Below are 15280 nucleotides of genomic sequence, written 5' to 3'. Positions count from 1 at the left end.
CTGCAACAACTCCTCCCTCAAACACGAAGAACTAGTCCGCGTGACCACCAGCGCTGCTTGTGATTGGCTTACGTGGGCTCTTGACAGCAGATATGCACGGGTACATGTTAATGAACACTTTTCTGAAAACTGACATGTGTGCACGATATGATTTTTGAAACCGGAGAGTTTGAAATGTCCGTTTTATGAAAATAGCCGCCTACGTGTAAACTTAGCCTTAATGCCCTTGTGTTTGCTGTCTTGTGCTGATTCAGGTTGTATTTACATTTGTCACTAGGTCGTGTAAGTTTTGTCTAAAGAATATTGTAAATGAAATTTTGTCAAAGTTCTTTGTTTTGTTATTCTAGCCTGTTTAGTTTTTTGTGTGTTTACTAGTGATGCAAAGTCCGATTCATTTAAGAAATGACATCACTACGCATTTCTTTTTCTAACAACTTGTATCAAACATTTAAATAAAGTCGTTGTGTCAACACATTAAAAAATTCAAATAAAAGTTGTTTTTGTGAAGGCATATGAAGGTTGTATTGCCTTCCATTCAAAAGTTCTGTTTGTGGTCACAGTTTCAATCGCGGATCGTAAATGCCAGATACAACTGACCAGTTTTGACTAGCCTACAACTTGGATAAGATTCCTAAAAGTTTGGCACCTACAGCACACATTACAGACACTGATGCACAAATGCGGATGTGTTCTACATATCCGAAGTATAAAGAATAAATAAACTTGTCTTTAAACTCATTGGTTTTCCTTAAACCACTAAAATATGATTTGCATTCACAATAAAGTTTTTTAATAAAACAAGCATATCAAGAAACTAATAAAACAAGAAACTTTGCGCATTAGGCTCGTTCAAATCCTCGGTGATACACGCGCAGTGTCGGCAACTCATTCTTCGACAGTTGTTTGAACCCTATGGGTTGTATCGGCTAATTCGGTTCTTTTTGAGTTCGACGTGTTATTTCGGCTGTGCGTCCTGTGTCATCAACCCAGAACCTATACCCGAAACTAAAATTCGATTCAGTTCGATTTGTGAACCGGCTCGACCAGTTACTTCCTGAGAATCGGCTCGAAAGAACGATTCTGACTCACTGGTTAACTTTATCCAAACGTTTTTCTAAATGTGTTTGTTAGCAAGTTGAAGAGCTAATGCAGCTAAAGATGCTATTTTCTCAGACAGTATTCACAGAAATCAGGTCTATTTTTAACCGAAAGTACACACATGAAAACATTGGGTCTCATTCACTAATAATTGCGTACGTTTTCGTATCTGTTTGGTGTCCATCTAAGCCTGCACCTAGGTTCTCTCTTTCTTTCTTCTTACTGGAGATTCGTGACAAGTATTTCAAAGATCTGAAATCAATGACTGAAATCAAACTTTAATGCTCCAAATCTTATAAGATACTGAGACTTTAGCCTGGATTTCACAGATAGGGTCACTAATACAGTACCACCATGCCAAAAATCTCCACTTTGGTTTCGAAGAGCAAGGGTATGGGTGTTTGAATGACACAAGGCTAAGTAAATAATGACTAAATGTTCATTTTTATATCAACTAACCCTATAGATGACACATGTCAACTTTAAGGTGGATGTACAGTACCAAAGTCGGCCATGTTCTTGTATCAATTGCCTTTGTTGAATGTTATCCTTCATAACAGTTACGGGGCAGTGATCCGCCACGCAGCTGAGTCTACAGTTTTACTATTACAATGGGTTTACCACAGAAGGTCAAACAGTTTAATTATTTCATCGTGTTGACATTGATTTTTTCAGAGGTTTTGGAAATTGTATAAAATGAAGGACGGCAGTTACTGCAGCCCTGCAGTTTTGCACAATGTTAAGTTGGAGGAATAACTATGAAAAAGGGATGCTGTTTCTATGCTGATGCGGTAGCGGCGTCCTCCATCTAAACCCCATTATAAGAACAACCATAAAACTGGTCTAAAATCAGTGTTAAAGGGCAATGAGGGTGTGACACTGAACGCTGAAGTATGGCTGACAGACATGCTCCGTCTCCCGTTCAAATGAGAAGCCTAAGCGCCTCGTAATAGCCGAGCCTGAATGCGATACGGCCTCATTTCCGTGGGGTGAGGAGAAGCCGTTCAGAAGCTGCATATAAATCATCAACAGCCAGCGAATGTTCTTGTTCAGGCCATTACCCCTCGGTTCAATTCCTGCCATGTACTGTAGCCCCACGCATATTTTGGTTCGCCCATGGACACACACACACATTCACACTCAGATGTACCTGGATGTGCTTGGCTAGTTCACTGAACTGTGAAGTGTAGAAAGGCGAGCAGAGCTGCAAAATTTTCAGCATGTGACGGACTCCTGGTTTCTGCAGCTGCTGACTGATGTTGGCTAGATCGGCAAAGCGGCTCTTCCAGAAAGAGATCTCCTCCAGAGGGCCCGAGCTGTCCCCCATCTCTCCAATCTCCTGAGCACTCAATACCTCCTTTATTTGACGTGTCCAGTGGATTATCACCACTGAGGGAGATAGAGAAAGAGTTTAAGGGGTGATATTATATTCTGCTAAAACATGATTCATGATTTGACACAGAATTCTGCAGAAAATGGCAGCGCTTTAAAAGCTCATCATTCACAAAATACCATGCATCCCTCATTCATGTTGTTTCAGTCAATAATTTTATTAAATAACTCTTGTCTGTAAAGCTTGTACTTTGAACTTTATTCATCACATTTCATCATCTTCATTTAAAAGGCACATATAAAGCAAACATCCACATTTACAAGCTGTTTGGACATTAATGTGCGTTGGCAGTGTGTGAACACAACAACCCTACAAAGAAAAAAATCCACCCTCTCCTTTTTTTTCTTATTCGACATGCTAATTTTATTTTCTGGTTAATTTGACATCACAAACACAAAGCCCCGCCCACAGTGACTGACTCACAGGTTAATTTTACCCAAAAGTTTTTCTTAAATGTATTTGTTAGCATGTTGAAGCGCTAATGCGGCTAAAGATACCATTTTCTCAGACAGTATTCACAGAAATCAGGTCTATTTTTAACCGAAAGTACACACATGAAAACATTGGGTCTCATTCACTAATAATTGCGTACGTATTTCGTATTTATACGCACACTTGAACTTCTCACAAAACTTTTCGTCTTATTTATAACATGTGCGTACGCACATCAGTTTGTTCTTATACTTGTTCTGACGCTGGTGAATGTTCTTCATGAGCGTGGACGAGGTTGGTAATTTGCATAAAACACGCCTAAACTAGGTCCATATAAGGGCTTTCCGCAGAGCTACTCCACAAAAGATTTTAGAGCAGTTTGTCATAGAAGTAAAAGAGCTCAAAAAGAAATCCATGATCTTATTTATTGTCAGTAAATTCCGTTTTGCTTTGCATTTTTTATTTGGGAGGTTTTGCTGTCGCTGGAGGAAGCCAGTGCTGTCCACCGACCGAAGTAACATTAAATAAGTATTGGATACTAGGGGTACTTGTATTCAAACCAGACCGTTTTGGTAGGGCTTTTGGAACGGTGCACATGTGCACCGAATGGCCGAATGCAATCTTTTGTGTGCGTTTCCACACGAACATATTAAGTGGCGGAAGTCTTCACGTTCAGCGCAAGTCTTCTGTCAAGCATATAACATAATTCGGCCCGCAGAAAGATTTTTATTTACATTGGCCCTGTCCCAAATGGCATACTCCTGACTTGTGGTCCTCCTTAGAGTCCACACTTTGATGATATCACGTAGTCCAGACTTTAGGGACCCTTGATACGAGTCCACGTGGGAGCACCGGAGTCGTATTTAGGGACAGACTCGAGCGTCACACTAAAAATAGGTAGAGAAGTTGCCTGTCAGTGTGAACTCCTCCCTAACGTCTTCTGATTGGTCTGATTGCTCTTTCGCAAGGACTTTTGGGTTAGTAAAGTGGGCGAAGCCTGCTGCAGTCCGGGCTTTGCTGAAGACGGCATCAAGGGGGCAAAGGATTCGCTGATGAGCACACTTCAAAGCGTAAAAATGACAGATGGGACACCTTACGGACTTGTAGACTAAGCGAGCACACGCAATTTAAGGCCACGAGACCAAAAGTCCACATGAAGTGCGCCATTTGGGACAGCGGCTTAGTTGTATATTCGTTTGATTATTGATGTAAACGTTTACGTGTCACGTCTAAAAGTGCGTCTTAAACGCGTGTCAACACGCTGTTTTGTTCTTTCAAAAGTGCGTGAGAGGTTGCACGTCTTTCGTTGCTACGCAATCATGACCCGCGCTTTCTGTGACTGCGAATGCGTGATCAAGTTTTTCATCTGCACCTCACGTCAATCATATCATTGTCACAATGCAATCAGTTAATCTGCTCGGGACAGAAAAGAGCTGGTACCCGGGTTTACTCAGCTGTTATTTTTTGATGGCAAAAATGTAGGCTAATAGTTCATAAATGTATTCAGGAATTGTATTTGTTAGTGTAAAAAAGTATGTTATTTAGAGGAGAACTTTGCAGCATTATTTTATTTATTATTCTTTTTTATTTTATATATATTTTATTTATTATATTTTAATAAAAAGTGTTTAAAAAAAGTGTAAACATTGTTAAAAAAAAAGTTTATAGTAATAAACAACCTGCAGTTTATTGTTTGCAGTTTCCCCCTTACTGTACCGAAAATAAACTGAACCGTGGCTTCAAAACCGAGGTACGTATGGAACTGTGATTTTTGCGTTCTGTTACCCCCCATTGGATACTTTAACAAATATGACATTTAATTGACATGACAGAGACGCTCATTTGTCTCTAAAATCAAACACACAAGAGATTAAGTGATCGACATTTGAACTTCTTACATTTACTTGACGTTTACATTAGGCATTAAGCAGACGTTTTCATATAGAGATTTAAAAAGTGAGGAAGGAAAGCAAGAAGATTTGTCATTAGGTGCATCTTCTTAATGTAGTAAAAATAAATACCCTATAATAATGTATAATTTAATGTATATAATAATAATAATAATAATAATAATATGGATAATGTATAATCATATATATATTACAGACAATATTATAATATAAAATATAAATATAATCATATAAACATTATCATACACATTATAATTATAGCCTAGTATTCGATTATAGCGTACATGATTATTGCGTACGAGTGGTTTTAGGTTTTCTTTCATTTTTGCATACATTTAGAAGCCTTTTTTAATACAAAAGTTTTGGTTGAATCACGATTGGATTTGTTCATGAAATGAGACCCAGTGCTTTTTGCTCCCACCCATTAAGCATATTGCACATGCTAATAACAAATAATCTGTGGGGTATTTCTGAGCTAAAACTACACAGACACATTTTAGGCACACCTGAGACTTATATTACATCTTGTAAAAATGACACAATAAAAATGTTTATCATGTTCCTCATGTTAACCCAAACCTGAATGACTTTTCTTCTGTGAAACACAAGGAAACATTTCAAATGTTCAAGTTTCATTGTTTGTTACAGAATATTGTTTTTGAAGCCATTTTTAGTACATACTACTAACAATAGAATAGAAAGATGTGCTTACTCAGGTCTTAAACTCATCACATGCAATCCAGGTTGAAGGCTGACACAAACAATATCATTTTGTTTGCAGTGGTTTTGTAGATTCAGCACTGAATAGCAGTGTAGGTAACTGCCCTTTGACACAACAAAAGCATAACCAGGGACTGTCAGGCCCCCAAAAGGACAGAAAAAGCACCATAACTGTATATAGGTAAAGGTAGAGCTTATGGCTGGTGCACTACTGTATAATATAATAGCCTTGTGAAGGCATATCTGTGACAAATAATAAAGTATAAATTAATTTAAGTCATAGACTAATCTCCCCTTCTACATACAGTATAAGGGATAGTCAATGAGACTTTTATTTTTCTGTGAACTACTAAGATTTTGCTCCAAAGAGGAAAAAAGGCTTGGAGGACAAACAGTTCTTTGGTCGGCCGCCTGCTGTAAAAATCTTGAGTGGGTTATCCATCATACTGTGTCCTGAACTTTCTTTTCAAAAAAGTTAGCTCTCTTTCACCAACACCTCTCTAAAATAAAAGTGCCCCAGGTATGTCCCTTTAACCCTGGACCCCTCCCCAACCACCAAATTTAATAAAGACTTCTTTAACTGTCCTAGAGCAGCATGGCAGTGTTGAATTGAATTAGCCACTTATTTTTGCCCTTCAGCTGTGGTTACTGTGTAAATCACGCTCGTGGGCTTGAACCACAGACTGTCACGGCAGATGTAATTTCCTGCATACATCGTCTTATGTACTGTTCACTCCTCACAGTTTACTACATCAGCAATTATTCAAGCCCTCTCTCTCTCTCACACACACACACACACGCACGCACACACACACGCGTGCATTCACATACATGACTGCAGTCTTACTTTCCAGCCTGTGTACTAGATTCTTGTTCTGGATGACTTCCTCTGGGCGGTGCTGCAGAGCCTCCAGAGGAACGTACAGCACTGTGCTGCCCAGCAATTTAAATCTGCTGTCTGTGGAAAAGAACAAAAGTTGGACATCACCAATCTAATCTGTAATGGTCATCCTTACCCATGTTTCCCTATTGCTACAACACATCAACATCAAAACATTTTTTTATTTTAATAGTTTCTACTAGAAATGAGACTAAATTAAAGGCAAATGAAGAGTTTGACTTGAAGGTGCAGTGTGTAGATTTTAGGAGGATCTCTTGAGAGAAATGTAATATGATATACATAACTTGTTTTTAATGGTGTATAAAGACTTTACATAATGAACCGTTATGTTTTTATTACCTTAACATGTCCCGTTTTTATCTACATATACTGCGGATCCCCTTACAGTAAATGGTAGTCGCCATTTTGCGCCGCCATATTTCTATAGTAGCCCTAAACGGACAAACTGCTCTACAGAGTGCGTTTCTTCACTGTTAAAACTTCACTGCTTGCCTGGCTACTCTCTGTGCTCTCAAGGGGGTCATACACCGGGCGAGAAACTGGACTGGACGTGCACTTTCAATAGCGTGAGTTTAGTCAGACAGGGTCTACTTCCAGATTAGCAGCCAATATTAATCGTTAACGATTTGGGACAAATATGATGTTATTTAATGTTAAACTATGTGAGTGGCCCTCTATGGCACAGCAGGGCTTTGAGCAGCGTCCAGAGTCACAGCAGGCAGCCGTCATCAGATGCCGCCAAAGTGCGTACATTTATAGAAAATAATGTCTTCGATTTTTAGGTACATGGGGCGATGTGACGCAGCGCTTCTCACACAGTATGTGAGCCCCTTCAGATGATGACATGTTTGTCCTGTGTCAGCCACCATAGCTTCTTTAAGTGCTTTAAAAGGGAGGGGGGCACAGTGGGTAGCACTGTTGCCTCACAGCAAGAAGGTCCCCGGTTTGAGCCCTGGCTAGGTCAAGTGTCCTATCTGGGAGTTTGCATGTTCTATTGTGTCAGCGTAGGTTTACTCCAGGTTAGGCAAATTGGAGATACCAAATTGTCCCACCCCCAACCTGTGTCTGGATAAACTTGTCTGAATGAAATTGTGTATGAATTAACCAGTTGTTGCCATGAATATAGCCATAGATGCTGGAATGGCAGAAAGAAAGGGAGGGGGCAGCGGTGGACTAATGCTGCATTTACACCAACCGCGGTAGAGGCGTGAAGCGCGAGTGATTTCAATGTTAAGTCAATGTGAAGACGCGTTGACGCCCGTCAGGAGGTCCCGCGGCACGGAAGAGGCGTTCAGCGCGGTGCGGAAGGCGCGTTTCCGCCTCTTTCGCGCATGAAGCTCGGGCGAAAGGCGCGAATTGAGCGTTGTGCGCGTTAAGCGCGAATGGTGCTTTTTGTGCATATTGCGGTTCACAAGAATTTGCAGCTGACGCCCGAGTTGAAAAATTTGAACTTTGGCGGAATTTAGCGCCGCGTTAACCAATCAGGAGCCTGCTTGCTGCTGTGGTGGCAGCCCCGCCCGGAGTCACTCATTCAACCAAGGCTTGATATTGTCCATAAGCAGACACCCAGAGCTATACGACACAAGTTCTTATTTCTATAGAGGAGACAGGAATAAAAAGGACCTCGCTTGGAAGAGTGTCAGTAAGGACTTTGGGCAACCTGGTAAGTTGTAATACACACTTCACTTTTGAGTCACGTGACGTTTATCGACCCGCGCCGTTTATTTTCCCCCTATAGTAAGGTTACCAAATACAAACTGGTAACTCTCTCGATAAATGCACAATCAACATCAGTCATTTTGCAAACAGACAACCGCATAGCACTTGCCCCTCCCACAAGAAGCGGAGTTTGCCTCCGACGCGTGTCAAATGCTTGCGGTAGACGCGATTTTGACGCCCAAACCGCGTTTGGTGTAAACTCAGCATAAGAAGTTGCATGCAATTCATAAACTCCTCATCACTATATGCCACTAAAATGTACACATTGCACCTTTAAGTCAAACAACAATGTCTTAAAATGTGCTCAGACACTAAGGTCTCCAATCCAATAGTGAGAGAGTTTGAAATAACCCTGCAATGTGCTCATAAAATTATTCTTTAATTTATCCAAATACGCAAAATTTTATCTCTCTATATTTTTACTGCATGGCAAAATTTGTCTTTATTTGTATGTCTCCAAAGGACTTTCAGGAGACAGATCTGAGACTGTTCATACTTTAATGGATAAAAAAGTCTTCTGAGCTACGTAGAGCAACCTCCGAGCAATAACATTTTTCCTTTGAGGTTATCATATCGCCCATCATATCTCCTCTCATTTCTTCATGCTGTGGACAGCAAAACCAGCTCACATTACAGGGCTGTACATGACGGTGAAATTAATCAACACAGGAGCGTAAAATAGAAAGACAATAAAAGTTTACTGCTACACTTTAATGGTTGTGTGGCACATGTGAGCCGTCACAAACAATTTTACGACCGCTGTTCGTTTTCTTTGGTGCTTTGTCCAGCATCCAGCGGCCCTCAATGCCGGGCATCAAAAGACTGCAGACTTACTGCAACCACTTTAACGGCCATTTAAAGAGTGAAAGGCAGATAAAAAGATAATGGAGATCCGTCAAATAAAACCGTTGAGAAGTACAACTGTTGGAAAGAGTACAAAACGAAGTGTAAGGCGCATAGAGAGATGAAAACGAAGCAAGGCCAGTGTGTACGAGCGTCTGCGGTTCTGAAGACTGAAGGCTGAGCGTGGGAACACAATGACGCCTTTACAGCGAGAGCAAAGACAAGCAAACGGGATCCACGAGAGAGAAAATAATGAGACATCAAAAACCACAGCAGCAAGTGAATGACTCAGTTGGCTAAGAAGTGAGAAACGGGTGTGTATGTGGTGTTTTGTGGGTTTGTTAATGTAGGAGAAGTCTATATTTACTCAGTATGACTTCTCCCTAAAACTCCTCTGCTTTGGCTAATGAGAAAAACAAATTAGCATTCCTTTATGAAGTGTGCACTGTACGAATCTAGAATATATAGTTTTTGTACGTCTAAAATCAGGGACACTCGATCGCGCCATTCTTTATAAAACTAAAACATCTCTAAAATACACCACTTACCAGTTGAATACATCATCAGCAGCTACTGGAGAGCTCTTAGTGACTTCATTGTGATTGCTTAGGTGAATTAAAACTGTTCCAAGGCAACTTTGCGCTTTAAATTCAGTACCATGTTTTTCTATCTCCAAGGCCCTGAAATGTATTTTCTGGCCTCCGGATTTAATGCCTTGAATAACATCTACAAAATGATGCACTGAGAGAAAAGAAAGAACCGAGAGGCGAACTGTTCAAATTGCCATGCGGCTTTCTGATTACCCGGGAGCACTGCGGCAGTGCCTTTTACCAGGTACAGCAAGAAGAGCCTGTGATTGGTCGCTGTGTTATTTCTGTTTAGTCAGAGTCCTGCTGCTCAGGTTGATGTGGGTGTGCTGATTGGACTGATGAGCATAATAATTGAACCATCACGGTGCTCCACTGTGCCAGGTGATTACCTCTGAATGGCTGACGGTGGAGGGAGCTCGATATCAGGGCAAAAAGTACTGATTTTGGATCAGCTATGCTTTGTAAGCTGATGGAGATTGAGATCGTAATGCACAAAAGGAATCTGTTCCTAGGTCAGAAAGACCTCCTGAGTGCCTAATGTGAGAAAAGCATATGAGAAGTTGGACTCTGGATGCAATACTGGCAGGAGAAGACAACCATAGCCTGAATGTGAACAGAAACGAGCTACAGAATAAAGAGACAGAAGTACATTTGCATTTCCTAGAGGAAATACTGGTGCAGAACAAGTAAAATTTTAGTTTAAAGGTGTGGTGAATCGGGCGTTGTGTGGTTTTTACATTCAAAAGCATTAAAAGCAAAAAGTAATAGGCTATTTTGTAGCCTGGTTTTGATGGGCGGGCTGCATTAAAGACTTGGAAGTAAAAACCTACTGCTATGATTGGATAACAGTTTTTCGTAGTAAACTAGCTTCTAAGTCATTACATGTTGGGAATTGTTTTGAAAACGTTTGATGTGGAAAAATGGCAGCCGGAGGAATTAACCCATGTACAGTATGTTCAAGCCCTAAGATGTTCTACTCACAAGACACGATACACATAAATAACAATGCGTGAAGTAGCAAACAGCGAATCTTCAAACGTGATGGTAATTGCAACACGGTAATTCTCATATAATCACACATTCCTAATATCAAATTCAGAGACAAGGTTATGTGGCGACTGTATTCTTCACTGCACAATACTTTGCAGTCTTCAACTACATGTTTGTTGTTTGGATGCTATCTGGTTTATGCGAACTAGTAGGTGGGGCTACCAAAGTAGACGTTATGTGTTTAAAAAATTTACTACTATCTCATAACTAGGTACATTCCAGAACCTAAATTACAATGTAAATAACAATATCCAGTTCTGAAACTTAGGATTTTCGTTTAGGATGACCTTATATTAAATAAGCTCAAGTAAAAATTGAATCCTTAATTCACAGCTGTTTAAGGTAAGCTTAAAAAAATTGTTAAATACACTTTAAAAAATATTAGTTGACAAAAAAAATTGAGGAAACCCAATTTGTTAAAAACATTGAGTAAACAATTTCACGGGTGTGTTGGACTGAACGCAGCGTGATGGAGGAGAGAACATTCACTAACAAACTTCAGATTCCTCGGTTAACAACCGTGCCATTGTTGAGTTTTGAAATTAAACAAAGCTGTCACGAGATGTGTTGTAACTTGTAGCGTCTTCCGCTGATTGCCGGGGTTTTCCGGGGGAAGTACACATAAAAAGAAGTGATACGCATAAAAAACCCTGAAACGTCAGCTGGACCGGTAATCGAAAAAATCCTGGCGAAGTGCATTCGGCACAGAAATACTCTGTAACACGCCCAAGTGGTTTTTGCCCACATTTAGCATGCGGAAACAACTCTATAACTGTGTTAATAAGTCAGAAGAATGCATGAAATACCATTGAACCACCCCTTTATCAAAATAAATAAGCCATTATGATATGAAAGTGATATACATGCGTTGTTACAGTAATAAAATCCTTGATTTCCCGCTTACTTTAAAACAGATGCTTAGTTTGTGGTTCAATACTATTTTTATGAAAACCCTACAACAATTAAACAAATACAAACTCACTTATATTAAAGGACAAAATTAAACCTTTCTTAACCAGCGTTCATTTGCGTTTATGCGTTTCTTCATTGTCCTGTCAGGGTTGCCAGATGCGCGTAACAAAACCAGCCCAATGGCAATTCAAAATTAGTCTAATAGTATCCCAATGACTATTCACAGGCCAAATACCAACAAATAAAGAACCAAATCCTTCCATCTCTAACCTGCAGAAACAGTTTAAAAGTAGCTCAATTCAGATCTCCGCCAAAAGGCAGAGGATCTGGCAACGCTGCGGTCCAGGCAATGCTGCTTTGTTTTAAACAAGCTGGTTGCACGGTAAAAAGAAGCACCTGATAAACGTGCAGCTCGTGTTGTATGAAGAAAATGTGCCTGACTTATAGCACCCTTTAACCTTTACACAACGCCTGACTTTAACTATACGCACACAGTTTGCGCTATATGAAGTAGACGTGTGTCAGCCCTGTTCAACAGTGGTGCTGGAGCATGTGACACAAGCACGTTGACAACGAATTTCATTATTGACTTTTATAGGTTTTATCGATTAGTTGTTGCAGTACTACATTACACCCATAGTAATTGTACACAATTGGTTATTGATACGTTGTGGAGGACCTTTAACAGATGGCGCGGTGACATGCAGTTATTACCTGTAATGTTGGTAATGAAGCGGTGCAAGTTTTCAGTATAGAAGTTTTTGGTGCTCTCCGGCCAGGTGGTGCTGAGCGTGACCTGAGGGGCATGAATACCATTCATGAACCTGAGGAGACCCTCTATAGCCCCTCCTTTTATAGATCCAAACTGCACAGAGCTTTCAAAACTTTCCTCTGTGATTACACTGTCCTCTGCGCGGATGAAGTAGGACATCTGCTCCACGACCTGAGGGGACGAGAGAGAGAAATAAAGAAAAAGAAGATGGATAGGTGGGGAACGAAAGCATGGGAAGGTGGTAAATCATATTTTGAGTTTTAATAGATCACCAGAGGTCGTCACACACAGTTTAATAATGAGATCTTTGGTATCCTGGCATGTCAAGGTGCACTGGAAATGAACATTGCATAAAGAATAAACCTATTTAGAAATTTCTGCATGTTCCTTCATTAAACTGAAGCTTAAAATGTCATTTTTATTAAAATCATTATTAAAAAACAAGCACGCTCAAGCCCTGAATAATCTTCATAGTCTATATATGCTGGCGACACAAAAGCCCTTGATTGGGACGCTAAATGTCACATCTCAAAATAGACCTGTGGCATACCTGAGCTGGCATGGCGTAGTCCACGCGTGGGCTGGTGAAAGGGTCATGGTAGACAATGAGAAGCCTGATGGAAGGGTCTGAGATGAATTTATCCAAGGCTCGCTCATTTTCATCTGTCCATGACTCCTTTGATATACCACTCAGCGCTAAGTGCTTTTTAAATGTTTCTTTCTAGTGGAGAAAAAAGAATTAAATGCATTATAAAAACCACCTGATACACACACAGGCGCTTTTCATGTAGCAAGGCATTTATATTGCTGCACAATATAGGCAAAATATGGTAACTTAAATTAGAAATCATGATCTGTTCTATGACAGAGTGATTTGATTAACCATAATGCTTTTATTTAACCAACTACACAATCTACAAAAAACTAAGTGCCTATTAATTAGTTGAAAACTAATTAATTGAATTTTTAGTTGAATTTTCTTTTGACATACAATAAATAATTGTAAAGTTCCAGTGTGGGTTTTTTAGCGAAATCTAGTAGTGAGATTTCTCAGTGAATTTCGAAACGCATAGAGAAGCTACGGTAGCTGCCACGGGACAAACATGTCATCGTCTTAGACAACGTAGGGACCAAACATGCTCTATAGTTTGCCCATTTAAAGCAGACATATCATGCTTTTAAGTCTGTCTTTTTTATATATAAATCATCTATTTGAGGTCTATATAAAGCGGAACTGCAATGCTTGGGTCTGAATTCCTCATTATTATAGCTCCACAGGCCCCCTTTTTACCCCTTTTCTGATGTGCATCTGAGAGCAACTCATTTTGGTACTGTCTTTTTAAATGCACATCATACCCTGCCCCCTCTCCAGGTTGCAGAGGTGACACTCGGTTAAACTCCACCCCGTTCGGCCATTTTTGTAGTTTTATAGCAGAGATACGATTATCTAGCGGCACAGATACTTTTTATTCACTCGTTATTCACAAAATGTCCACAACGGAAGACTTGTCCATCCAGCCGTACATGTTCGAGTCGGAAACGGAGCGAGATGAAAATGAAGACGACGAACCTGCAGAACAACGTCTTCATATGGAGGTATCGCAATGGTGTGAGGCTGCAGCCTCCGGAGGTCTCATTTCTTGGCTGCATACATCATCAAGACGGTCTTATTTCAGAATATTAACAATTATAAAGTTGACTATAATTTTTTGTTAATCGTAAGTTGTTGTAATGTGCTCATGACTTGCAAATTTAATGCTCAGTTAACTTAATTAAACCAGGCTTGATGACCAAAAAGCGATCTCCGCAGGCTGCAGCCTTCGGATTGAGAAACGGCACTGCTAAACCATGACCACCGTGTACTTTACTTTTTTTAAAGTTATTTACAGCTTACCAAAGTGCTCTGCTCGTCGTCTCCAGAGATAGAAGTAATTGACCCCTCAATCAGACGAAGTCTATCGGCAAATCCTTCTTTATACTGGCGGAGATTTGTGAATTAGTTATCCTTGAAGTGCTTCGGGCACACAAAAATGACTTTACCCACAGATATGGGTACATTTCTTATGCTCTCGTAACTTCTGCATCCTTGAGCTTGGACTACAATATCGCAGCGAGAAATAAAAAATGGCGGATTGCTCGAAGTGTTGGGCTGGGAGTCTATGTCCTTATTTGGCAGTTCCGCTGCAAATACTGTGACGTAATTGTTCAAAAAACGTAATAGATAATAGAAAAATCAGAACAGGTTGGAAAATATGACCAAAAAAGAATATAAAGATATCAACAAAGCACCTGAAGAGACTAATTTCAACTTTTATGTACTTCTAAACACTACAAATATACAACAAAATGCATTTAAGAGCTAAGAAGGTGGATTTAGCATGATATGTCTCCTTTAAGGCTACTGTAGAAACATGGCGGCGACTTCCGATTTAAGGGGACTCGGGTGTATGTATTCTAAGGTAAAAGTTAATTATATTATGTAAGGTCTTTATACACCACTGATATACAGGTGCTGGTCATATAATTAGAATATCATCAAAAATTTGATTTATTTCACTAATTCCATGTATATTATATTCATTACACACAGACTGATATTTCTAATGTTTATTTCTTTAAATTTTGATGATTATAACTGACAACTAAGAAAAATCCAAAATTAGAAGAAAAACAAAAACAAAGAAAAGATTTTTAGAAATTTGGGCCAACTGAAAAGTATGAACATGAAAAGTATGAGCATGTTCAGTGCTTAGTTTGGGCTCCTTTTGCCTGGTTCTTGAAGCACAGACTCCACTTTCAGTCCACTCTTTGTGAATCTCCCCCACATTTGTGAATGGGTTTTGTTTCACAGTCCTCTCCAGGGTGTGGTTATCCCTGTTGCTTGTACACTTTTTTCTACCACATCTTTTCCTTCCCTTCACCTCTCTATTAATGTGCTTG

The 15280-nt window shown here is 39.9% G+C and overlaps 1 protein-coding gene across 1 annotated transcript in view; it reads right to left on the bottom strand.

Moving 5' to 3' along the window:
• Positions 1 to 15280, bottom strand: part of LOC135730614 (dynein axonemal heavy chain 2-like) — a 78823-nt gene that overhangs the window by 58902 nt on the left and 4641 nt on the right. Inside the window, exons 3-6 of the mRNA XM_065248514.1 lie at positions 12891 to 13061; positions 12283 to 12511; positions 6401 to 6511; positions 2249 to 2487 (exon numbers count right to left, since the gene is read on the bottom strand). Of these exons, the coding sequence (XP_065104586.1) occupies positions 2249 to 2487; positions 6401 to 6511; positions 12283 to 12511; positions 12891 to 13061 (750 nt within the window). The remainder of the gene's footprint in view (positions 1 to 2248; positions 2488 to 6400; positions 6512 to 12282; positions 12512 to 12890; positions 13062 to 15280) is intronic.

This window comes from Paramisgurnus dabryanus, chromosome 2 (genome assembly GCF_030506205.2).
Source record: "Paramisgurnus dabryanus chromosome 2, PD_genome_1.1, whole genome shotgun sequence".
Taxonomy (NCBI): domain Eukaryota; kingdom Metazoa; phylum Chordata; class Actinopteri; order Cypriniformes; family Cobitidae; genus Paramisgurnus; species Paramisgurnus dabryanus.
This window is presented reverse-complemented; position numbering and strand designations above follow the sequence as displayed.